Source organism: Colletes gigas, unplaced genomic scaffold (assembly GCF_013123115.1).
Source record: "Colletes gigas isolate AHSC1104 unplaced genomic scaffold, ASM1312311v1 Colletes_gigas_Sc00003, whole genome shotgun sequence".
NCBI classification, from domain to species: domain Eukaryota; kingdom Metazoa; phylum Arthropoda; class Insecta; order Hymenoptera; family Colletidae; genus Colletes; species Colletes gigas.
In genome coordinates this window covers 934736-961707 of record NW_025106632.1, presented here as the reverse complement: position 1 = coordinate 961707, position 26972 = coordinate 934736, and the positions used below count along the sequence as shown (strand labels likewise).

At 38.8% G+C, this 26972-nt stretch overlaps 2 protein-coding genes across 3 annotated transcripts in view; one reads left to right on the top strand and one right to left on the bottom strand.

The window, feature by feature from the left end:
- The window catches only part of LOC122404541 (axin), a 33329-nt gene extending 12334 nt beyond the window's left edge, over positions 1-20995 (bottom strand). For both annotated transcript variants that reach the window (XM_043408580.1, XM_043408581.1), the window contains exon 1: positions 20586-20995. The gene's annotated coding sequence lies outside the window, so the exon portion shown is untranslated. The remainder of the gene's footprint in view (positions 1-20585) is intronic.
- Positions 20996-22731: 1736 nt separating this feature from the next.
- On the top strand, positions 22732-25877 carry LOC122404657 (heparan sulfate glucosamine 3-O-sulfotransferase 6). Its single transcript, XM_043408825.1, has 4 exons — positions 22732-23054; positions 23828-24445; positions 24519-25009; positions 25480-25877. Exons 2-4 carry the CDS (start codon positions 23943-23945, stop codon positions 25602-25604), a joined length of 1119 nt encoding a protein of 372 aa, XP_043264760.1. The 5' UTR covers positions 22732-23054; positions 23828-23942; the 3' UTR covers positions 25605-25877.
- The last annotated feature ends 1095 nt before the right edge of the window (positions 25878-26972 follow it).

Here is a 26972-nt window from a genome sequence, read left to right as displayed (position 1 = left end):
TCTTCTCCGTTTCTTCCACGTCTTCTTCTTTTTATCCGCCCCCTTTCTCCGTCTCTTTTTCACATCTTAGATTGCCGTGTCGGCAATCGCGGCTCGCTACTCGGAATCGTCCGAAAAACAGACTACCGAAGGAAGACGGAACGAGACCGAGGGAAAAAGTGTTACGCGTCTTTCGTTCTTCTTTCGGTTTCCCCCGTCGTTTCTTTTACTTTTTTTTCCCCCCTTCACGCTCGTCTCCGTTGTCGGTTGAAATTTGGACTATTTTTTCGTGCCACCGTTGGTACTGCAGTATCGTTCGCGCAGTTGCACTTGCTCCGTCGATAAAGTATAGACGGCGTTGAAATGTTATCGACAGACGTACGCGAACGACGAGCTTCCCGCACGCCCCGATCATTTATCAACTAAAATTTGATGCATCTCCGTTTTCGTAACGGATATTACGAAATATTTTTACGTTTAATAACGTGCCGGTAAATTAAAGACGTTTGTCGGGGATCAGTAGCGCAGAGAAATCTCAGTACGGCACTGGGCAATCCGAAGCTCCTCAAACGAGAAAAGCACACATGGCGCCCATTCAGCTAACCCTTTCAGCTCTCTCTTCCCTCCCCCGGTACCTGTAAGTTTTCTACCAACCCACCCAGTCATCCTCCTCATGCGTCACCTTCTTCTTCCTTCTTCCATCTTTAGGTCGCGCCGCTTCGACCACGGTAAAATCTCTTTTACGCGCCCAACCGAAGAACTCTGTCTCAGACGACTCTATGCTTTTCTTACGGCCACCATTTAAATTTCCACATGGCTTTACAGAGTATAATTCGAATTTTTTTATCTTCCTCGACTTTTCGTTCGCTCCTCCCGCCGACTCTTTCCTCTCTCCGTGCAGACGGTTACAAAACTTTCCGTCAACGCGTTCGCGAAGTTTTGCTGCTCTCTGTTCGGGAAATTTTTCAGCAAGTCGTCTCGGAAAGCCACGGTCGAAAAAAAAACGACGAGCATCGGAAACACGTCGGCAAGTTTTGAATATTTTTTCTGCTCGTCGGAACGTAAACTCGATATTGCACGAATCAAGCACAACTGCATCCTGCGTGTTTGGAGGTTATGTGCACGGTACGCGTAAATACCATTTCGAAGTGTTGGCCATTTAAATACAACTGACGAAGTACTTTACGATGTTGTTAATAGAAATAATTTTTTAATTTATTTAACGAATTTATTAGTGATAATAATAAATTCAATTACTACACGAAAACATGAAATCTGTTTCTCCCTAACCTAAACCTAACCTAAACCTAACCCTACATAACGATTGTGAATTATTGAATCAAGTATTGAAATAATACATACATGGTGTTATTTTTAATAATCGGTAGGTAAAATTCTTAACGTTAACAAAAAAAAACATGATAGTAGCTGATGGAATACTGTATCTTGTTATTTTACCTTCTAATATCATTAGCAGAATTTTTGTTATAGATTACAAGTCGGGGTAAGGTATGTTGAGCAGAGTGCCTGCGTTACCACTCTAGACCCTCACGCTGATTCGTTAACTTTTTGCTTCGCGAGTTAAGGGAAACCAGAAATTAATTTGGGAGGTCGTCATTACGACTAAATAAAACTTTCTTTGGAAGCTCTAGTACATTCAGAATCCGCGATGTTTCACGACGGTACATATTTTGAACAAGGTTCCGAATCAATCTTCAAAGAGAACGCAAAGGAATTCTCGTGTTTTGTACCGAGTCACGATATCTTTGCATTAAAATTATATAAAAAACCCGACAAGTATTGCAACAGAAAAGAAAAGCTTCTGCTTCGTAAACCCTTTATCACCCCGCATGATTCCGAAGTCGCGTATCTATTATCTCCATTTTTGAAGTTTAATTTAATCCTATTGTCAATATGGATCAATAAAAGCAATATCATATGACAACTATATTACAATTTTTTACGCCTGGATGGTACAGTCAAAAGTTAGAGTTTATTAAAAGTTACTTTTTAATTTATATTCCATTGTTGGTATTTATCGATGGTCATATCGTATAATTTTAATTTAGGTTATAGAGTCCACCTCTAGGAAAAATTTTAATGGAAGATTCTAGAGGCCAAAATAAGACGAAAATCAAGAATACCAATTTGTTAATGGAGGCTTCGTTAAGAAGTTATTAACGTTTAAACTTTCGCCAATACTGATTTTTTTTCTCGAAAATGCGCAGGATTTCGGGTGTATGTCTATTCACCAAAAATGATTGCAATTTACCCCCATAACCGAATATAATTTTTCCAGAACGATTTCAAATATTTTAATTTCGCCGAAAAATTTGTCTACCTATTCGAATTTTTTTCTCGAAAGTGCGTAGAATTTCGGGGGTATGTGTATTCACCAAAAATGATTGTATTTGACTCCAGAATATAGAAATAATTTTTTTAGAACGATTCGAAATTTTCTTTTTCGGCGAAAAATTTATCCTCCTTCCTGAATTTTTTTCTCGAAACTGGGTAGGATTTCGGGGGTATGTGTATTCACCAAAAATGATTGTAATTGATCTCCGCAACCAAAAATAATTTTTTCAGAATGATTTGAAATTGTTTAATTTTAATTGTAATTTTTTAATAACTTTTAAACGAAGCCTCAGTCAAGAAATTGATATTCTTGATTTTGGTCTTATTTTGGTCACTGGAATCTCGCATTAAAATTTTCCCAGGGGTGGTCGAACACCCTTTGTAGAAACTCGTAATCGATATTATCGGTATGTTAGGGATACTCGGTAATCAACGTTCGGCAAGGAGTGGACTTCCCTTATCAACCGTATTTCAAGGAAGGAGACATTCTTGACAATGATACGACAGGGGCATTGATCAACCCCTACTTGTCCCCGGGCACTTACTCCCCTTAAAGCAAGGGTTAAAAAAAAAAAGCCTATATAAGCTGAACTTAGATCATTCAGCACACCAAAGAGTAGACCGTGCAATCTTACCCCTTTGTGGTCGCCGGGCACCGTAAGGGGACAAGCTTATGACATCATTGTTTTTTATCAGATAAAGATATAAACTACCGCGCTTTGGGCATTTATTGTTTATAAATATACGCGGCAATTTAGAAATAATTAACAGAAATTTCTGTTCTCTGTATCGCCAGATTTAAACAAATTTATTTAACTGTTATTTTCAATTTTAAGTTTTCGTTTAACTTTGTGCCTTAATTTTCATGTTTTCAAATCAACAGTGACTAAGTAAACAAGGAAGAATCGTGTGCAACCTACTGCTGATTAAAAATCAAAGCTTTAAAAAACTATTGTTTTTCAGTTGTTCAAAAAGTAATTTCTTTTTTCTCCTTCGTGAAAACGAACAATTTTCTTATAATATCCTGAATTTTTTTCTCGAAAATGCGTAGGATTTCGGGGGTATGTGTATTCACCAAAAATGATTGTATTTGACTCCAGAATCTAGAAATAATTTTTTTAGAACGATTCGAAATTTTTTTTTCGCCGAAAAATTTCACACTCTGTCGAATTTTTTTCTAGAAAATGGGTAAGATTTCGGGGGTATGCGTATTCACAAAAAATGGTTGTATTTGACTCCAGAATCTAGAAATAATTTTTTTAGAACGATTCGAAATTTTTTTTTTCGTCGAAAAATTTCTCACATTCTCGAATTTTTTTCTAGAAAATGGGTACGATTTCGGGGGTATGTCTATTCACCAAAAATGATTGTAATTGACCCCCGCAACCGAAAATAATTTTTCCAGAACGATTTGAAATTCTTTTTTTTCGTCGAAAAATTTAGGCATTTTATTAGATTTTCAGTAAGAAATTTTTTTCTCGAAAGTGGATAGGATTTCGTGGGTATGTGTATCCACCAAAAATGATTGTAATTAACCCCCGTAATTAAAGATAATTTTTTTAGAACGATTTGAAATTTTTGAATTTAATTGTTAATAACTTTTTAACAAAGCTTCCATCAACAAACTGGTATTCTTGATTTTCGTCTTATTTTGGCCTCTAGAATCCCCCATTAAAATTTTGTCCCAGGAACACCCTGTATAAGAGTTGCGCGCGAGGACCAGCCGAAGCGAAATATCGAAAAGGGTTAACACCGTGTCTCACGGGTGTTCTCGAAAGATACGAGCCAGTCTATCGATATCGAACGTCCATCGCCGGGAACTATGATTATCAATTAAATAATAAAGGGAGTGTTATCAGCCCGAAACGGAAATGATCTCGATCAAGCCATAAACACGACTTCTAAAGTCTTTTGAAGCACCGACAAGGATTTGTTGGTGAAAGACCGAGCGGAAACGGTCAAAGGCGTGTCACCGTTATCGCCAGATGACTTTATGTAGTGGTATTATGCCTCGCGAGCTGCGAATCTTTCAAAGAAACTTCTAAGGGACCGCTCTCGGCCGGCAGCTACACCGACCGTCGGTCGTCGACCGTCACGACCGCCGGCTCTCGACCATCGACTTAGGAGAATGTTCACCGACGTGTCAAGATTCTTCGTCGCCCCGCCTTTCTCTTCTCAATTCCGATTGACCTTCGCTCGTCCCTCGGATCAAATATATATACTTTAGATTATTCAGCGTTATTCCGATCCAATAAAATTTTATGCCCCGGACGAACAAAAATACTCCCTAAATTTAGCTGAACATTTTCTCTTTATAAATTACTATTACGAGTTGAGTAGATGGTCATTTATATTTAATATACATTTGTTTAAATCCTTGGGTTCGAAGCTTGGATAATTATATTAACTCAAGCGTATATAAATAATAATAATATATAAATGTCAACATTGTTATCGAATGTTCAGTTTACATAGATCATCTTCTGTAAACAGTACAGTAAAAGCTCAAATATCATTACGAACGACTTTTTAAGTTTGCCTTAAATTAATATGTACCTTGATTCCGTAACGACACATCAATACGTTTTCTTCGTTGGGCACACTTCATATTCACGTTTTATGTAACTATATATTTTACATGCCTCCAAGGCGAACATTCGTTTACGTGTCACTAAATACGTAAATGTTCACAAATTACGTACAAACATATCCTTCGTGTAGTTAAATTGTTCACGGCTATACATTAATTTCGATATTTCGTGTAAAAAATTACGATTAAATTGGACAAAAGTTCTCCGGTGTTTTTTATTTTTAACGCGAACGATCTCCGGCTAGGTCAAGGAGAACAAAAAAGAATCACAATTGCAGTTCACACGCGGAAGGATTGCATCAATCGCACAGGAACTATAGTTTTCAGGTGATCGCACCGCTCGCAGGAAGTCTCGGAAATAGGATTTTCCAGATAAAACCATTCGGGTCGTCGAGCACTCCGCATGTTTTTCCCAGCTCGCTTCGTAGCGTTTTTATGCTTCTCTTCGTTTTGTTTACAGTTGCCCGGCTCGCCGACTAAGTAACACGGAATACCAGTCGTTTCTTCGTGATCATTTGCCATGACTTTATCTTCACGAAATTGTTTTCGACTCGACGGTGCGACGGACACTTCTCCGGGCTCCTTTCAAAATTATATCCTCGAACGAAGCGTCGTTTCGCCCAACGTGGTCCGTAAATATCGAAAATAAGAGTTCAGCTGACGAAACACCATAAACTTCTCGCGGTACAAACTGTTTGTAAAAGTTGTACCCGTGTTTCCAAAACATTTTTTCTTTTCATTACTCTCGAGATACGCTGATCAAGCCTTGTAAGCCACGCTGCATCGTTGAAATTTCAAATTCGATTTCGTGCGTTTTCGTTTCTCGTAAACAAAAGTTTGTAAGAGATCGCAGGGGACCAGAGATCGAATATCTTCTTGATCGGTAAAATGCTAAACAATTGGAGACTACACGGTGTCGTTACCGGTTCGACGAAATGTCAGCGGGATCGTAACTCGATTAAAAATTGTTCTTTCGTTTGGACGGTTGGCTGTTCGATTGCCGGCTCGAGAAACTTTATTCCGTGAGATCTTTTCGTTCGTGCCGAATCAGCGAAACGAGCAGAAAAACAGGGGCTGGAAGCAACGGCTCGCTCGAATAGTGAATACGACAAAGGATGCCGAGGAAGACCTGTGCCCCATACAACGTACACGGTAAGACTGAAACTACACAGTGACCGTAGAGCCAAGGGAGAGCGAGCATTATCTCTCTCCCTGGCCTTCCTCCTCGCTCTTGTACCGTTCTTCTTCGTCGTCTTTTCTTCTTACTCCGCCACACCTCCCTTACGGCCGCAACAGCCTCTCTCTCTCTCTTTCTCTTACGCGTTCCCTTCCTCTTGCCCGCCACGGCCATGGTGGACGCGGGACAAAAAAGTGGTAGGGTCCAGGTATAAGGGCAAATTCTGAGCTATATATACCTATCCATACTTTAAAACTCTTACGGAAATACGACGATTTTCATAAATTCGAACGGACACTGCTCTGGCCTCAAACACCAGAATAAAAGTATTTCCAAACGAAAAAATACGCGACGAAGAACAAACAAAATAAAACTTACAAAGCTTTTGCTATATATGTACTATATAAAAATTTATTTTCGAAGCATGTACGTTCAAGATTGCTTATGATACAAAATAGGAAAGACTGTTATAATTAGACTGCGGATCTTTATGCACATTCATATTTTTATCAATGGAATTAATGAAATGGGAGCTTTGTAGATGATTGTCTCAACCCTTAAATATAATAATTTGTATCTTACTTTTTCTTATATTTTCTTATATTTTGTCACATCAAGGGCATTCTATAGTATTTCGAGAATTTAAATTTCCCATAAATGCATAAATATCCGCAGTCTAGTTATAATACCGTCCATCGAAGAAATCAAATTCGATAAAATTTCTTCGAGTTCCAGTTGTTCTTTGATATTTTCGTAAATATTCTGTCCAAATATTCAATACGAGTGATAAATATGGACATAATATAGAAATAAAAATCAATACTAAATAATTTAAAATAATTTTGATTAATATTTATACGCTAATGAAATTAACAGCTCGTATCGGAAGTACATATGTAGAGGCCAGCGGTGTGCCATCCAGCGTTCCACAGTTTTATTACCGACGATACATGTGTATTTTTTATTTAATTCGTTTCCCAATAACGATTTTTATTAAACGTACTCACCGCGGGGGCGAGTTAATTAAAACTACCATGGGTGTAGTTAGCAACGATTTATTATAACAAAACCTGACCGAGTCGAGTTTCGAGGAAAATGTATCTTCGTGAATCTTTTAACCGCGCCGTAGGAATACTTTAATTCGTTTAACATCGATCGAACGACCAAATTGCGTGTTTGTCGCACGCGTAAAGACTCGCGTTTAGAAAGCTCGAAGAACGAGGAAAACCTCTGTCTATAGTCAACCCTTGTCCGATCCAGACTCTTTAACTTCGTGTTCAATGAAATCCGATTGAAGTCGCTGCCAAGCGACTGCTAAACTTGCCTTCGGGTAAATTACAGGCCGAAGCACTGATTTGTCCTGCCTAGCAATTTTAACCGCGAATTTATCGCGACGTTTTGCGTCGAATAAACTCTACCGTTGAAAAGAAATGTGTTTTTTTTAACGAGAACGGTGAATAATAATACTCGATTAGGTATAAGAGTTCCATAAACCATTTTTATAATTCTCTTTCTATATTACAAAACTGTATGAGAAATTTTATTATTTTAATAACGATTTTAAGATAGTTCCATAAACCATTTTTATAATTCTCTTTCTATATTATAAAACTGTATGAGAAATTTTATTATTATAACTATAGTATATACGATAAGTATAACGATAGTATAAGTATAACGATTTTATGGTAGTATGGAGCTCGTCATTTTTATTTGACTTGCTACTTAATATTTGAATCCAGACCCACAATGGCCCCCTCGATCACTCGATCTAAATCCTCTTGACTTTTTCTTCGAGGATTCGTCAAAAGTATGGTCAATAGAAAAAAAAAAAAGATAATCCGCTGACTCTGCCATAAGCAGAAGATTGTTAACCCTTTGCACTCCAAATTATATTCCAATTTTGTTACCAGCGGCTCCCACTATGCTTTTAAGTGTTTTATTTGAAACTTTCCTGTTAAAATAAGTGTTTTATTTACACTGTTGTATTTTGTAACTTTCAACTGTATATCTGTTTGATTTGGACTTGAAAAAATGTCGAACGAGACTTGACGAAGGAGCTCCTGAATAATAATTGATGTCGAGTGCGATTCGACGTAAATTTTTATCTCAGGACACTTGAAAATTACAAAACACAACAACAGTGTAAATAAAACAGATATTTTAACAGGTAAATTTCAAACAAAACACTTTGCCGTTTATTTTGAAAGTGGCGTAAGTCCATTTTCCAAAAGAATCGAGTTAGCTACCTTAATGGTTACATTTTTACATGATCTTTTCATTCCGAAGCAACTTGTTACTAATATATTTAAAATCATTAAGATTTTGTAACACGAAAATTTGCTGGTTAATGAAGCGATGAAAAAGTTTATTTTGAAAGTGGCGTAAGTCCCAATGCGAGAGTTTCAAATGGATATGGAAAATATTGTGCAATAAACTTTTATGGGATCCCAGCTTTTTTATTTTGTTGCATAGTATTATCAAAGTACTCGTTGAATTATCAATGTGAAATGAAAAAATACTGACGATGAAAGAGTAAATATTCATAATACATATTCGAAACATTGGATTTACTAGCGTAACGAGGAAGACCGAGAAACTTTAATAATATCAAGTTGGCATCACTACACAAAACAACGAGATCACTCACAAACCTAAAATACAAGGACTTAATGGATTTATTACATTATATACCACCTGCATACCAAACTTGAGAAGCCTGAATAATAGTTAACGAAACAATATTAATTTTAATGTCAAAATTATTTAACAGAGAATAAAAGTTGAATATTTTTTTGATTTTATAACATAAAAGTGTATACATTTATTTTGATTTCAAGGGACTTTTCCCATGGACTTGTGCTTTCTTAAGAATTGAAAACGTCTATTCATTGATTTAGTTTAGATTCATAGATGAAAGTCTAATCATAGCCATCAAAGACATATCATTTCTTAGATAATGTTAATTATGCTAATTAGGATGATAAATTTGACACCCTTGGAAACCCAATAACATTGTTCTACTATGTCATCTGTTATCCATATTTTTAAATTTAATCCAACGCCACTTTCAAAACAAACGGCTCACTCAAAGGCGTTGGAAGCAGCTGGTAACAAAATTGAAATATAATTCGGAGTGCAAAGGATTAATAATTTCGAGTCTGTTCCGTACACTCTGAATTTCGCGACCGTTTCCAAACTTCCGTACGATAGCGTAGATAAGACTCGTTCCCGTCTCTGATTTCCATATATTTTTAATTGGAAAAACGAAAGTATCGCTCCCCGCCGCGTCTTGGTTTCCTTAGTTCGCGGCAGGAGTTTGATGCAGATTAAATTATTACGACGGTGATTAAAAAAAAAAAAACAAGAAGCGGAGGCCGCGAGCGGAACAGGAAATTACGAAGGAAAAGAGAGGGAAAACGGTGAGAAACTGGGCGGCCAGAGAAAGACAAGTTGCAAGAAGACCATTTGTGAGCAAATGTGAGAAACTATATAGCGATGCATCGGTACTACTCGCACGAGGCGGGTGCAAGACCAAAAGAGAGAGACAGAGAGGGGGGGAACAGCGGGACAGACGACAACCGACGCGGAGGGGAAAGAAGAGGGAGAATTACGATGAGAGGGTACGAGAGAAGGAGAATCTCCGTTTGATCTTGCCGCCGCACGCGATCCCGCACACACGTACGCGCGTTCTGGCCTCTCAATATGGATTCGCATGAATGCACCAACACATCGCCCCGGTTAAAATCCACCTTCTCTCTCTCGCCGCGCTCGGTCCCGCTTCGATCACGACAGTGCACGCCTGGGCACTCTGTTGCTCTTGGTACCGGTGTATAATAAACACCGTGCGAGCCAACTCAGCCGAGTCGCCTATAATTTCTCGCGGAAAATTATATGTTAATGCGCCCTTAATGGCGTCGTTCGTTAACGGGATCGTTGTACAAGCCCGAGGGATAGAACCGTGCCGAGAGCGCGATTCGATTCGCTCGAGCATGCCGCGCTGAGTCGTCGTTCGAGACAGAAAAAGAAACACCACCCCGGTCATACTTTCTTGCATTGCCTTTTCTTATCGAATATACGCATACGCTTCTTAGAAATATCCTAAGGGGTGATATTTTATTTAATGCGCGCGCACGAGCACGAACACGAACACGAACACGGGAGCGCCGTGTATTTGAACCACGCTTCGGTATGCGCATAATTCAATGACTCCCGTGTTCCTAACCTGGATGGAAATCATTTTTCTTTCTTTAACCCCTCCCCCCCTAATTCGTTCCTTTTCCTTTTGCAATTATAAAACGGTGTTTCTTCCACGGGCTTGAAATACTCTCCGAGTGTCGAAAAAGTTCTGAATCTTTTAACGCTGGACGAACACAGAGAACTAATTCTATGAGAGTTCGTTTGTTCTATAAATATATATGTTAATAGCGTGCGAAAAACTTCTGAACACTGCGCGGGGTATCGTTATCGCGAAACGGTGCATGTAAATAAACTCGCGTGTTCTCGCTTTGGAAACAGAAATATTAAAATGCTAACCGGAGTATGGACGGTATGTATGGTTTTTCTTGGTTTTGCTCAGTTACGAATATAAGGAAGAACGAGATATTTTAAGTCTCTTGTTTGTTCTGACGATTCACAAACTGTTCGTGATCTCGAAGCAAACATCGTTCGTGTTATTCGCGAGATACAGTCTGATTTATGTGCTAGAGTCATCAAAACAATATTAGATTATTTTCGTTTGGTTTCCATTTTATTTCAATTAAAAATTCCAAAACTTCCACAAGCTAAAGTAGTACTTGTTATTCGAATCTTTACGCAGTGATACTTGTTCCAACAAGTTGTTTATTTCATTTCTTTTGCGCCCTAAATTCATAATATTGAAAATTAATTTTAAACAAATTTCTCTACACATTGGTTATTCCTTCGCAATACAGTCATTTTGACTGCTTTTGGGCAATATAGGTGTATACTAAGTTTCAGTCTTTCTAGTGTTAATAAATAGAGTATCGAGCATATTTGGAGCAGGGGACACGTTTCCTATATTGTTGCACGTGGTTGAGCATTTCCGGGGATCGAGGGGATCGCGACATCTGTTCGAAGAGCGATCGCGAACGACGCACGAAGTCGTAAGGGTTAGTCGCGTCCGTCTGTACCGAAAAATTAGTTAGCACGATCGACGATCGACGGTTATGCAAAACGTTTTCCCCCGGTAAGCGGATAAAGACGATACGCGACGGAGCTTCCTGAAGGTAATACTCATGACTGTTTGATCGGCCTCTTCGGACGGAGAGAATTTCCCGTGGGTCCACGGTAGCGGAACAAAGTCCTCAAAGAATGAAGATCGCCCAGCTAAAAACGTGGCAAGAGAAGTGGCGCCTTTGACCCTCATTGTCTGCGCTCTTTGCCCGTCGCATGCACGGCCTAATGGACTCTGTTTATCTTTTTCGCTTTCTTCTCTCCCCCTTCGTCTCATTCGCGACAATACAGACGTACTCCCCCTCTGTACCACCCCCTTGCTCCCCTTTCCTTATACGCGTAACTAGACTCAACCGAGCCCCGTTCCTTTTCCCGTCACGGCGACGATTTTACGTTCGATTTACGACGATTAATTTTCACCCAATCGATCATCACGCGTGTCGTACAATTTTCCGATACGTTTCCCTCCGTTTCGCGTTTAGAAATTCTTTGTACCGTAAGACGATTGCTTATTCTTTGTTATTGTATTGATTCGACGCCTTTCTATTTTGTGGAATTGAAAAAATCGAATATTTTTTTTGTGTTTTCTTTTAGTATGTAGTCTCGAAAATATATCTACCAAATATTGAATTGAAATTTGAAAAACTAACGAAGTTATAGCCTGCTGAAATGCACCACGCGCAGGTATAATAACTGAACATGAAACTTTAAAGCTGTTTTTCTCGAAATCACATTTTCCGGCACTGTGTAGACAATAAGATGAAAACTATTCAAGATATCAACATCGAATTTATGCAGTATCTTTAGAACTGGTCTCCCTAAAGCATGAACTAGGATAATTGCGTAAAATGGAATACTTTTTCGACAGTTAATCGAGTCAAATTCATAAACTTATAATTCATAAGGAGACACTCTCTCTCGATAAAATTGATATTTATATGCTTTTTTCAACGATGAAACTATACAAGGTGTTCGGCCACCCCTGGGAACAAATTTAATGGGGGATTCGAAAGGCCAAAATAAGACAAAAATCAAGAATACCAATTTGTTGATGGAGGCTTCGTTAAAAAGTTATACACGTTTAAAGTTCCGCTCGTACTGAATTTTTTTCTCGAAAATGGGTAGGATTTCGAGGGTATGTCTATTCACCAAAAATGACTGCAATTGAACCTCGCAACCGAAAATAATTTTTCCACAAAGATTTGTAATTTTTTAATTTTGTCGAATAATTTCACACCTTCGCTATTTTTTTTCTCGAAAGTGGGCAGGATTTCGTGGGTATGTCTAATGACAAAAACTGATTGTAATTGACCCCCGCAAACGAAAATAATTTTTTCACAAAGATTTGTAATTTTTTAATTTTCTCGAATAATTTCACACCTTCGCTATTTTTTTTCTCGAAAGTGGGCAGGATTTCGTGGGTATGTCTAATGACAAAAACTGATTGTAATTGACCCCCGCAAACGAAAATAATTTTTTCACAAAGATTTGTAATTTTTTAATTTTCTCGAATAGTTTCACACCTTCTCTATTTTTTTTCTCGAAAGTGGGCAGGATTTCGTGATTATGTCTAATGACAAAAACTGATTGTAATTGACCCCCGCAAACGAAAATAATTTTTCCAGAACGATTTGAAATTTTTAAATTTAATTGTTAATAACTTTTTAACGAAGCCTCCATCAACAAATTGGTATTCTTGATTTTCGTCTTATTTTGGCATCTAGAATCCTTGTATACAATACTTCTTCTTTTATTAACAAAAAAGCAACCGAATATATGAAAATATTCAGTATTTTTTCGTAAAATAGCTGTTATTTTGCCATTTTTTGTTTTTTTGAAAAGATCCTAGTTCATGCTATAACCACACTCATCTACATTAAGAATATCGTTGGTTTTTGGATTTCGGGTAACTTGTTTGCAAGATATCACATACGTAGTCGAGCATCGTTCGTAAAAAGTTTTGTTCGTTGATCAACAAAAACAGCGTAATCAATAGATATTATGCGTTGCAAAAATTCGTAAATATAGTTAAATATATAATAAATATATCCACAAAATCTGGAATTAATCGCTCTTTAATAGCCCACAAAAAAAAAATTACAAAGAAACATGTATTTTTCTAGCCTAAGAAAGTAGAATGACCCCTTAAGCGACACGGAGCATCACCCAATACAGTAGCGAAATATGCAGTGTGTCGCTAAATTATCGGCATAGACAAAAACTTGACACGCAAAATAAAATAACAGTAAAAGGATTATGATATTTGTGTACCAAGAAATACACAATTTAGATTCTCATACCGTATACCACGATCGTCGATAGTCTCGATAAAAATATTTATCTTTTACCCATTTAAACTACCCAAATCGTAACAGATCTTGATCTAGAATACACTGTTGGGGCATCGAAGCATCGTGACAAAAATATGACGATGTGGGCGTCATCCCCACGAAACGATCCATGACTAACTCGGAGAATTAATGACACTGTGAACAGATTTCAGTTTCTGGACATTATGAAAGAAACCACCGATGCCTTATGCACATGAATATTTGGGGAGCAATTCCATTGTAATTCTAATGTAAATAATGTTTCTAAACGTAGTCGTCTTAAGCTTTCGTCCGTAACAGTACGTGGACGATCAAGTAAGTTTTATAGAAAAGTTAACAGTATTTAACAATTCTTCTGGAATAACGCGAATGAACTTTTTACACAACCTAATATAATCGCATGTAGATATATTCCGTTTTAGAGTAGTCGTCGCGTGAGCAGGACGTGCACCGATACCAGGTGCCCTCTTGGTCGCGTAAGAGATTGACGTACAAATTGAAACAACCGATGCAACGACACTGAGAAACTGAATGACAAAAGGGTGGTAGTGGAGGAACGAAAACGGGCGAATGGTGGGGAGCAAACAGTGAGAACAGTACTACAGACAATGGAGACAATTATTGCACACAGACAAGGAGATGATGGATCAAACGCGGTACCATTTCGGCGCCCCCTTTATCTTCTTTCACTTGTCTTCTCTAACAATCCCCTCCCCTCTCCCCCCACTACCACTTCTCGCGGCACACTTTCTTTTTCTCTTATCATAATATGTTTCGCGTTTATTTCGCCTTTTACCCTGTTTAGCTTTGATATAGGCATGCGAGACACGATTCAACACGTGCGTCGCACACTAAACTACTCATTTCGTTAAAATTACTACGCAAACACGGTGCTTTCATGCTATGAGCCTATCATTTAACGAAATAACACATCTCTTTCGCCGATACCTGGAAAACAATTCGGGCAACGTATAATGCGCAAAAAGTAGATTAAATCGCGATATTCGAAACGCTCGGGGAACTTCGGAGAATCGAAGCCTATAAAACACTATCGACAACACGTTTCGAATCGAGTTCCACCGAGCACACGAATCTCTGTTTTTTTTTTTTTTGTTTCAGGTCGCGTCGAACATCATAGAATTTTATGATCGATTCTATCACTTTTTATTCGATTTTTCATGATCCAATTCTCTACGAACACGAACACGGAAACACTGTGTTACCCTTGTTCGAAAATGCAGTGTCGTCTGTGCCCTCGAGTCACCCTAACTTCCGTGTTTTGCACCGAAATATCCTAAACCGTCCCCTATTCGATCACCCCCCCCCTTTTACTTTCGACATCTTTTAAAACCCTAATCCGTTTAAGCCAAGAGCATCCCAAACAAAAATAAAAGTCTAACTTTACAAACGTCGTTCAACTTTTTTTTATTTTCATCTTTCATGATTTTGAATATATGTACTATATTGTGAAAATTAACGTGAAAGATTTCTATCGTGAACAGGGTTAAAATTAAATTTAAACGTTAATAAAACTCAGCCAATTTAACAAGTAGAATAAGAAGACTACTCGTCAGGCAGTTATGTCTTCCACTAAACTAGAAAGAGTAACAGTACGTTTTTAATCATTTATATTATAATATGTTGCACAAAATATATTTTTACTAATATAATTAGTAAAGTGTAATAGAGCTTACACTAGAATAAATAATATAGTGCTTCTTTAAGTGACCTTGAAAAATGACCATGTTCATGCAGTATGCCTTTTAAGCGATCCCTACCGAATCGCAAAAAAACTGTTCCTCGTTGAAGATTTCTGCTATCATCGGTTCAAGTACCGAAACCATTTGTAATTCCAGCGATAGGGGGCACCGCGTACACTTTGTGCAGTAAAAGTAACGTTACAAAAGAATACGAGTGTTTGCGTCAAACGGTCTTTGAAATCAAACGGAAGACTGTCCTTTGAAACAATGATTGGAGGATTTAAAGAGTTATTCCAGGTCATAGGGTTAAGTGAGCCACCCTGTATGAAAGGGAGCAACGCATGAGCCACTCCCTCCCCCCATCCCCCCTGTTGTCGTGGCACACACGGTTGTGGGAATCCCCTAGCGCGAACCGAAGATCGGAAGAGTGGGCGGGACCATTTGTGATCGTGCCGTTTGATACCACGTGCTCGGTGTGGTTAAAGCACAGGGGAAACTTCGCGTTCTCTCATTTTGATATCAAAGAGTCCCCTTACGAGAATCTCTAAATCGATGTTCTTTGACTTTACAAAGCTTTTTGCCTGTAATGTCCCCGTCGTCGCCCCGGTTCCTTCATCTTCTGTTATTCTTAACTCTTATTTCCCTGCATTGCTCCCTCGCGTGTGCCGTGAGTGACTGGTAAGAGCTTTCGCTTTATTGCCGATCATTTCAGAAAAGGGAGGGCTGTTGTTCAAAGAGGCTTGTTAGACGTGACAAACGAAGGGTCAGGAAGACACAACACACCCCCAGCGCCATGCAATCCTCGCACATTTTTCCTTACATTCGATTATTAAATTATGCAATTAGTTCGTTCGTGTTTCTTTTTTAGTATCATAGAACATAGTAATCCATTAAATTTTGCCATAATTTGCCTAGGCTTCAAGGGAAGTACAAACAGGGAAATTTCTGCCTATTATTTGAGGGTCGATTTTACCCCTAACAGCTAAGGCCAGGTTCAAAAAAATGTTTCTGATACTTGTCTTGGTACCCTTTGCAAATCAACAAAATCAAAAAAATGAATACTATTTAATCGAAGCTAATTATTTGGTCGAAGAAAAATTGGTTTCCTTGATACATACACATACAATAATTTAATTGTTGTAAAAATATTCTTTTTTTGTAAAAACGATTTGAAATTTTTTTTTCGTGCATAATACTGTCCTTGGTTATAGGTCGGCGAGTAAAAAAGAGTCGAAAAGTTCTGGAGCAACCGATGTTCCATTGTACGCGGAAGACCAAAGGCGAGGATGACAATATCGAGAAAGCTTGAAGAAACCTTAACCGTAGAGGTTTATTGGCGTGAAGTGTGGAGCGTGTCTACATCAAAGCGACCGCTTCTGAACTCTATTCCCTTTCTACTTGAACCCTCACAGTCATCTCATCACCACCTCCACTTCTATCAACTACCACTGACGTCCATTCGCTCTGCCAAGGTTGTGCACGCAACCAGACAGTAACCCCCGAATGTGTAACCCCGCTACCATTTACCATGTATGAGTTCCTGCAACGGTGGTGGTTATTAACATCCATTACCATCTCAAACGAGACGCATTGCGACGTACGATCGAAACGCCTCGGCTCGAAATAAATCAACGCGGATATTATTTTTCAATTCTACCCGCGCGGTTAATTAGCGGGCGCTCTTCGAGTAGCCGCAATACCCAAGCATTCGAATTTTGAGCACAGCTGAGACTTGGTCTATCGAGACCATCGAAACCTGTTCGAACATCGAGAGGCTCGATTTTTCCGAAACGCTCGAATTTTCGTTACTTGCATATATTAGGTCGAGGAGAAAGAAATCCATTATTTTCACGTTTATTTCGAGACTTGGGTGAAATATGTACCGTTTTGTTTTAGAATTTGTTGATATTCGATTTCGTTCCATTTGATCAAGGCTTCGTGTTTTTTTTCCGTCAATTCGAGCTTCTTTTTCAATCCAGCTTTATGCAAATGGTTTAAAACTGTTTTGTGGACTGCTAACATGGTGGTCTACTTCGATCATTTCCACGATTTTATCGATATTTTCGACGATGAAAGGTGCATCTTTAACATCGAAAATTTGGGAACAGAATCGACGAAACCAAAATTGCACGTGATTGGTTGTGACAGTATCGAGACCATAAACACCACTCACAATGTCAGCCATCTTGCATTTTTCTCGCTGTAACTCACAACTGAATCGATCAAAAAACTGTAAAAGAATTTTTTTTAATACGAAATGCCATTTTTCCAACGACCACAAGTCTCAATTTTACGAGATATATATATCACAACAGCGATCTAGGTGAAAAATAATGGATTTCTATTTCTTCGATTTAATATTTATAGAATAGATGTAAACTTTTGATACTAAATCATGGGTGTTCTTATAGAAATTTCAATAGATCTCCAGATTCATTTTTTACGCGTACAACCGGTTCCACCTTCCATTCTTCTCAAAGAATTACGTTAATTATGGATGTTTTGAAAATATGCGCGCAAACCTAATTGGTTAGCAGAGCTCAAAGGATGGAACAAAAGAATCGTAATGATAAAAATACAGCGCTTCGAGTCCCCGAACGGTTCAGCTAAAATTAATTTTGCGATTACGAGAAGTTACCTTACTATATGGTCAAGAAATACTATTTTTATTTATGGTCGCGTTAACACACCTCCAAACTTGCAATATCAATGAAACACTATACGGTTGGAAATCTATTTCAACTTTTCCAACAAAAGTTATACAGCAATCGCTTAACAAAAAATTGAAATAGTAAAAATTAGCAAAACTATTTTTATTCGACAAAAAATCAAGGTAGTTTCAACTTTTTTTTAACAAAAATGTATAATTTTTGTGTATCAATCGATGCATCTTTGTGTTCTCTTCAAAAAAGTGTAAGAGGTGTTAGGTCGAAAATTGACTAGTTTAGAAGCTATGATTTTTCTTCCGAATTCCCATTTACGTAAATTATTTATGGTCAAGAAATTCTAGAACGGTAAGTATTTACAGAGTTTGAAAAAAAATGTAAAAGATGGCGTTAAAAACATTGTAATTGTTTCATAATTGTCCACACATTATGGATCCAACTCCTCGCCAAACCTGGGTGCAATCGAACATTTACGAGTGTACTCGAAAAAAAAATTTTGTTTAATCATATTACGTCCAAAAGATTCAAAGAAGGCGTTCAAAGAGAAATTAATCCTTTGCGGTCCGAGACACTTTTGATATTTCGTTTCAACAGGTCCGCGATTCAGCCATTTCCGCCTTTACACGGAGCTTAATAATAATAACTTTGTTTTTTGTGAATAAAAAACTGGTACCACCGATCGTTCTACGAGGCAGAAAAAATGTAAGAGTCCGAGTATTACTTTGTGCCCGGGCTAATTGGAAATTCGAAACGCAATAATAACTCGAAACATTAATCGAAGTTGGTTCACATCAGCGTTGGGCACAATCTTGAGGCTGATTCACACTATCCGTCAGGCAACCGTTCGTCGACTATCTGTCAAGACAATCTTCAAAGGGGCCGCCGGTCGGAACGGTGACGGGCAATGTAAATACCTACACGCAAAATCCATTGAAGAATGTTTCGACGGACAGTGTGAGTCAGCCTTTATTCGGATAATGACCAACGAACGAGAGTAACGGAATGAATTATTTATTTGAAAAAAAAAAAAGAAAAAACAGTGCGCAACTTTTAAATCTACCATCTTGATTGCTCATTCTCGACCCGTTTAAATATTCATGGACAGCGGGCATTATATGAGCCGGTTATTATGAAAGTGCTCCGAGTCACGAAACCAAAAGTTGAGATTTTCATTTAGCATTGTATCGCATTAACTATGGAAGAAACATCGTGTTTACTTTGACAGGTGGCGTAAGTAATTTATTCCAATATACATATATTATATTTTTTTAAAGCAGTGACTGATTAAACGTCAATAAGAAACGACTCTCCAAAAGCGATAGAAAAGCGTGTGTAATCGAAGTACATAATAAAATTACGAAATAGATGGTTTTATAATGAAGGCGACCTTGAAGTTTCAAGGACCAATGACATTCGAGAAACAAAAGACTCGGTCCCTCTGTCGGATTTACCCTTCCGAACGGAGCACTTTTCGTATAAAAGCTACCTAGCATCCTCGAGTGTCTAAGATATAATGGTGTCTTAATTATTCGTTGCATTTATTTCGAATTGTCGTCAATTATGGAGGAAAGCATCGTAACGGGAGATTCACGACAACTCGAACGACTGTATTGGTTTTACTGAATAATTTATAAAATCGTTAATTGATATTCACGATTGTCAGAGTCGTGGACTTATAGCGTGACATATGTATTGTTTTGATAAAGATAGAGCACATGTAGCGACAGGGGTATGAAAATGGAGGAAAAAACGAACGGATGTGGAACCGGAACGATCGCCGTGGCTCGAGAGGGGAAAAAAAGGTAGGGCACGAAGAGAGAAACGAAACTGCGACTGGCAGAAAAGCTGGCGGAACGACTCGAGAAGAAAATGCACGGCTGCGTTCCGGCGGTAGGTACGGGCACGTCAAGAAAGAGAGCTCGATTCGTGAATACACGTTCCCCGAGACGCGCAAAGCCTCTCGTAGCTGGAAGCAGAGTAAAAGAGAGGGAACGGAGAGGGAAAGAGAGTTGATCTCGGTGAAAGAAAAAGGTGGAGAGGAGAGAAAAGAGAGACAGGACGGGGCACGAGGGCGACGAGAAAGAGACGGAGCGAAAACGAAAGGAAGAGGGAGCAGAAGGAAATAAAAATCTGGGGAAAAAGAGTGAAAGAGCCGGCGATAGAGTAAGAGATAAATAAAACGAGCTCGAGACGCGTAAACATTACAGTGTATTTTCGAGTGAATGATTTTTCGATGTTACGCACGAGGACATCCGACGTCCGTTATTTTTTTTTCACGGAGGTTCGTTAGACGTTAGGAAACCGAACGTCGCTGGTTTTGATCGTGAACGGTTCGAAGCGTAATACGGTCGGTCCTGTGGCAGGAAGAAACGATAGACGAGAAAGGAAGAGGCCAACGAAGAAGGTGGTGGATAAGGAAGAAAATAGGAGGGAAGAAGGAAAAAGAGGCGGCGGAGAAGAAACGGAATAAGAGAAGGGCCTGGAAGAACGTTGGCGAGAAAAGGATCGAGCGAACGAGCGAGCAAAGAGGGAGAGGGATTTTAAGAAAGGAATCGGGTGCTCTCGAAAGAGAAAAGACGGCAGTGGACTTACTCGGTATATCCGACAGTGCTTGTATTTGCTAATGCTGTGATGACGATGCGTCTCTTCGGCGAGACCGACGTTCCATGCTCGAAAATGTCAACTCTTGATCGAGAAATGGTACGAGCCGAAACGCAGACACATCGTAGCTCTCTTTCTCGTCCTTACTTTCTCGCTCTCTCCTAGCGACGATGATGATTCGGCGTGAACTCTCGACACTTGGACACGACGCACACACGCACCACACTCTCGAAGAAAAATACACACCGCACGGATCCCGCGGAGTAATGAGGCCGACTTGACACGCGGAAGGCATGCAAAGTGTTTCCCGGTCGCATCGAGTAAACAGAAACCACGATGAAGTCACGGGAAATCGGGCACGGTTCGACTATGCATTTCGCGGCTCGTCTCTCAGGCACATCTTGGTCGCCATCGAGATCTAACACGAGTGCGCGCGCGGGACGCGCACTCTCGCGGCCCCTGCCCAAACTTGCCCCTTCAAAGGCCGGCCAATCAACGGGCCGCATGGCCTATGCCCTTGCCGCGAGCAGTCCTGTATCTAGTTGACGCGCCGTCATTCATTCATCTCTTGGAATTTTCTTTTCCCGGAACCGTTTTCGTACGATCGATTTCTTTCCTACCATACTCCCTGCAATCGTTGCGTTCCCAACTCGTACGTAACAACCTTCCCAACTATCGTTACACGGTTTACGTTTCTTTTCTACATCTAATTAATTAATGTCGCTACCAAGAAGCGCGAGTACACGTACACGCACACAGATGACCAGGGCCGAATCTAGCCATAGGCCAAACAGGCACCGGCACAGGGCGCCAAGCTTTAGGGGGCGTCCTAGGCTGGTTATCAGCGACAGCAGAATTTTATTCGAATAAAAACTCTCTATAGTTATTAATTTCCAACGATTCAAACAATCATTTGGTTAAGCTTTCTTTCGTTTAACGTGAAACATCATATGATCGTATATCTCTAATTATAATTTATATTCAACAAATAAAGAGTCAAAGCTCATCTTTTATTCGTTATTTGAAATTTGTATCTAGATAAGAATTTTTGTATTTAATATTTACCGAATGTTGTGGGAAAATGTGAAAAAGAATTTTACTTTATGAACGAAAAATAATACTTTTCGGAAATTCATACATACTATTCGGAAGATAATTTAAAAAAAAATATTTATATATATTTTATCGTACTTTTAATTTGATTTATATTAAGAAACCGAGCATTCAGCAGTACTACACGTAAGAAGTAGTATGTAAGTCGTTAGCGTCACAGACGTAACAATCAGTCCAGTTAATAATTTGCACAACTAACATCGATCCAACTGTTTGGACGACGATTGTAAAGTGTGTGGAGTTGCCGGTGCAACCTGTCGTACTTCGCGGCAGTGTTAAATGCCAGTACGGCGCTTCCGTACGACTATCATCGAAGAATAAATCGTTATGTTATTTTAAACGTTCCTAACGAAAGTTAAGACCGTTTAATATCCTATTAATATTACAAGTAACTTTAATTTATTTTAAGTTACGAGTACAACTTAGAGTGTTTAAAAATCCATTGTCAGAAATGAATAAATACACAAGAATTCGAGGAAAAGCTATCGTCTATGTTATTTATGGTTTAATGTAACCTTATATTATTTACAGTTTGACTCATAAATTAAACGATCAAAATAAGTTTAATAATACGATCGTCTGTAAATATTTGTAATTATGTAATACCATTATTAACAATTGTTTATACTATGACACTGAATATAAGATACTATGTAATTAAACGATTTTTCTGATTAAATACGAATTGTATAGATTACTAATGCCCAACGTACTCCATTACTTCAATCGTACCGGTGCTCGATATTTGATACCGAATATTTTCCAGACAACGTTTTATAACGTACGAAAGTATTTCTTAATTTTTCGTATCTCGAGTTTAATCGTTTCACGAAAAAATTATTTCGATGTCCAACTGTGCTCGTGCACTTGATTATCATAAGATCTAAACTGCTTTCCGTTTAAGTTCTCATTTCCCCCGCGTTAACGAGTGGCGCCATCGTCGTGCTCTCTGTCACTCGAGACCACGCAGCTATGTTGGAGAACAACACGAGAGGGAAACGTTTATAGCGCGCGATGCGATCGACAAATGTTTTATATTTAAATTCAACCGAAACATACTGTGCCTGACAAGGATGAGGATTAATTTAACTTCTCGTAATGCGGTTCGGTAGCTATGAAAATCACATCGATAACGCCTCGCGTTATACACCATTTCTCCCTTCTACTCGCTCCGCGTTATCGATTGTTACGAACGCGCCACCTGATAATGCGTTAAATGTGCAGTTCTTTTAACCGAAATCGCATACCCTTGCGTTCACTTGCCGAAAGAAGCGAGAGCAACGTCTGATCGTGATCATGTGCGCCATGCAAAATTAACGTGCGCTTCGAACACACCGCGGCATGGAGGTAAGTTGATACAACAAACATACAAACAGTTTCTATAATAATTTATATCCTATTACATTTCACACGAGATAAATACTCATTTCATTCATTGTCATTTTCTGTGTCACGAGCATGCGTTTTTTTCTGCAACGTAAAATGTTTTACATATGTAAGGTTATTATTACAGATCGAAGAAGATAAAAACAAAATGGTTTCTTTTAGTTTCGACGTTTTGTAATTTATTACAACAATTATTTTACCCACTCAAATGTTTATATCATTAAATTAGCATGGAATATTTTAACTGCTCCAATTTCTAGATAATAATACTCCAATTTCGAGGCACGGTAATTGTTGTCGATTCCGACATTTCTTTGTTACCTAGAACCGTGGACGAAATATTAACATAATTATTTCGAACAGCATATTATTAGCTATTATTACCATTGTCATTACGTGGCGTAATAACACGACAATTTAGACGCTTGAACGTTCGTACCGTTTTCAAATTGACGGAATAGAATAGAAGCGTGTACAATTTACGTTCATCGTTTAAATACGTATTGCGCGTAACGTTGGCATTGTAACGTCGAAATACATTTTGTATTCACCGTAAACTATTATTGCTGTAATACGAGCGTCGATATACAGGGTGTCACCGATTTTAACGATTTTTTTGGATTGTTTAGAGATGTTTAGAGATTTGTTCAAAAGTTATGATAAAAGATATGTTAACTGGGGAGACAAAGACTCAATTAAATGCATCGAAAACAAATAACTGTAATTTTTTATAGATACGACAGACACACAGATATCTATTCTAACATATCAGTATGGAAGTGGAAGATTGAAAGCGTGATAGAATGGAATCCAGGATGCCAGTAAAGTACGACGATTCTTAAGTTCAGGATGGAGCTCAGAAAAGGGCCTTGGTCGAAAAAGATCTTGGTTCCAGCCTTCTTTTTGGTAATTCTCATCTGGATCTTTCTAATCGACAATTCGTTGCTCCTCGCTGGCCTGTCTGGTAAACCGACCTTGCAAAAACCCAGAAATTCCGTTTCGTCTACGCACACGCACAATCAGTATCTGGACCATCTCTATACGAAGGAACCCTCTTTGATAAACAATGTCCAATCGAAACATTCAAAGGTATCGAAACTCCAAGTGGTATCGCTTTGGACAGGCAACAACAGCGTTAAAGGAAGCTCAGGAATCTTGCAAAAATATCAGGTCTTGAAGCAACAAGGTTTAATGCCCAGCAAACAATTGCCAACTGCACTGATAATCGGTGTCAAGAAGGGCGGGACTAGGGCATTGTTAGAGTTTCTGAGGTTGCATCCCGCTATTCGAGCCGCTGGCTCTGAGGTGCATTTTTTCGATCATCATTACGTCAAGGGATTTCATTGGTACAGGTGTGTAACACGTTTCAATTAATTAAAATAAAAAAAATAAAGAAATAAACATTCTGTTTGCAACGTTTTGCAGGCACCGAATGCCTCCGACGTTGGCCACGCAGATCACGATGGAGAAGACGCCATCTTACTTCGTGACGAACGAAGTACCGCGGAGAGTTCAACGCATGAATCCGACGATGAGGTTAATTCTTGTGGTGAGGGACCCCGTTACACGCGCGATATCCGATTACACGCAAGTGAGCAGCAAACGAGCGAACATGCCGAGATTCGAGGACCTGGCGTTCCTAAATGGTTCGAAGATCGTGGACACGTCGTGGGTGCCACTGAAAATCGGGGTGTACGCGCGACACCTGGAAAGGTGGCTCCAATACTTCTCGCTGTCGCAGTTTTTGTTCGTCTCGGGCGAGAGACTGATCGTCGACCCTGTAGCCGAGATCACGAGGGTGCAGGATTTCTTAGGCCTGAAGAGAGTCATCTGCGAGAAACACTTTTATTTCAACGCCACCAAGGGATTCCCTTGTCTGCTCAAATCCGAGGAACGTCCTACACCCCATTGCCTTGGTGAGTCTATATCAACAGTAATAAGTAATAAATTCTTTCACAGATTATTTTAATATCCAAAGAAAATGATTGGTAACTAGACTGCGGATGTCTATGCATTTAAGAAATATTTAAAGTAAGATACGAATTATTGTATTTAGGGGTCGAGACAACCCTCTACAAAGCTCCGATTTAATTAATTGTATTAATAAAAATATGAATTTGCATGAAGATCCGTAGTCTATTTATAACCATTGCTTCGAGTCAGAACTACTTTTGCAGTCTCGAGAGTTTGAAATCAAGTTCTATTGTATTATAGTGTTCATGGATGACAGAACCATGAATAGAGAATTGGTTTGAACCAGTAGGGATATTTACGCTTAGAGAGTACCAAATGTATGACTTAATATGCATGGCTTGAGAGCATTGAGAGCGTAATTTTGTAGTGCAATTGCTTAGGTTTCTCTTTAACAAAAATGTGTGATTTTAAGGTAAGAGCAAGGGTCGTAGTCATCCTTACATAGACCCCGTAGCCATACAACGATTGAGAGATTTTTATCGTCCGTTCAACCAACGTTTCTATCAATTGACAGGGATGGATTTCGGTTGGTTGTGAGAACAATGCGATAAGTGAATACATATCGAAGATAGTCCAGTAAAAACATAGTCAATTTCTAATACGTCACGCGCTTGCAGATACCGTTAGCTTGCACGACGAGTAATTCAACGAATAATTAATGATACTCTTTTACGTTCGTTTACCATCCGTTCTTATGCGACTCGATGTATTTTTTTCAGGGTGTAAACGATAAACTTTGGCAGAAATCATAGGGTAAGTAGAGGTGTCCCATAGGCAAGTATTTTGAGCATGGGAATTGCACCAGTAAAGAATTACGGCGATCTTTAATTTTGGTCTTTCGGCGCCTGATGGGTAGGCAAACTTTTTTTAGTTTGTTTCTTGACCATGATTTCATTAAATGTGTGGCGCTGCTTCGCTGCCTTCGCTGCGGGTAGGGATCTCGTGAGAATAGTAGGAGGGCAGAAAAGGAAAGTAGGGGGCGCTAGTGGACTCATCAGTAAGGCTTTCTAGCAGGCCCCGCCTTAGACGACTGGGATATTGGGAAGTCGTTCGAGGCGTGTATATATGTATAGCAACGGAGGGGTCGGTCGAGCGCTTGTGAGAGCGCTACCCCTCTGGTGGCAAGCATGGGAGGCGACGCCACAAATGTTTACGTTGTTCATCGTAAAACTTTCAATGTTTGTCATCTTTGTCACCTACACGACCGACCCACCTCAAAAGAAACAGTTTCCAGTACGATGGGTTTTCTATCCATCAGGAGCTAAATGTGGGAGGAATTTGGTTGTCAAATAAATGAGCCCCTTTTTATTTAATAATATAACGTATATATGTAAAGAAAATATATTTTCAACACGGGTTCCCATGCTTGAAATACTTGCCTATGGGGCCCTCTACTTACCCTATGATTTTTGCCAAAGTTATCGTTCACACCCTGTATATCGTTTCAATGTGTTGACAATATACGAAATGATTCCTGTTATTGTTCGTGATATTAGTTCTAGTCACGCGAACAAACTAATCGCGATGAACGTTATTAGTTATACGTGCAATTTTTTGGTATACATATCATACTATATTTTGTACGATAGAGAAGTAATAGCGTTTTTAACGTTAAATTCATAATTCATATCTTCCAGTGAATTGTTCTCATAATTTTCGTATACATATCGATATATTTCGAGTTATTATATTATTGACAATAGCGACGAGTGATACTTTGAATATTTTTATTGATATAAGTGCGAATGTTTTTATCGTTATTAGTTGTATATTATTATATTCAGAACTGAGAGTTACTCCAAATATTTTGTTAATTTTTATTACTTCATTAATGTTAAAAGTATGAAATATCATTAATTATAAGCCGAAGTATGTATCAAGTAGACAAGTAATGTTCAATTTTAA

Excerpts from the sequence above, each read along its gene's own strand:
- LOC122404657 (XM_043408825.1), top strand. The coding sequence starts at position 23,943 with ATGGAGCTCAGAAAAGGGCCTTGGTCGAAAAAGATCTTGGTTCCAGCC. Across the intron at positions 24,446-24,518 it reads AAGGGATTTCATTGGTACAG|GCACCGAATGCCTCCGACGT; the intron begins GTGTGTAACACG and ends AACGTTTTGCAG. Across the intron at positions 25,010-25,479 it reads TCCTACACCCCATTGCCTTG|GTAAGAGCAAGGGTCGTAGT; the intron begins GTGAGTCTATAT and ends TGTGATTTTAAG.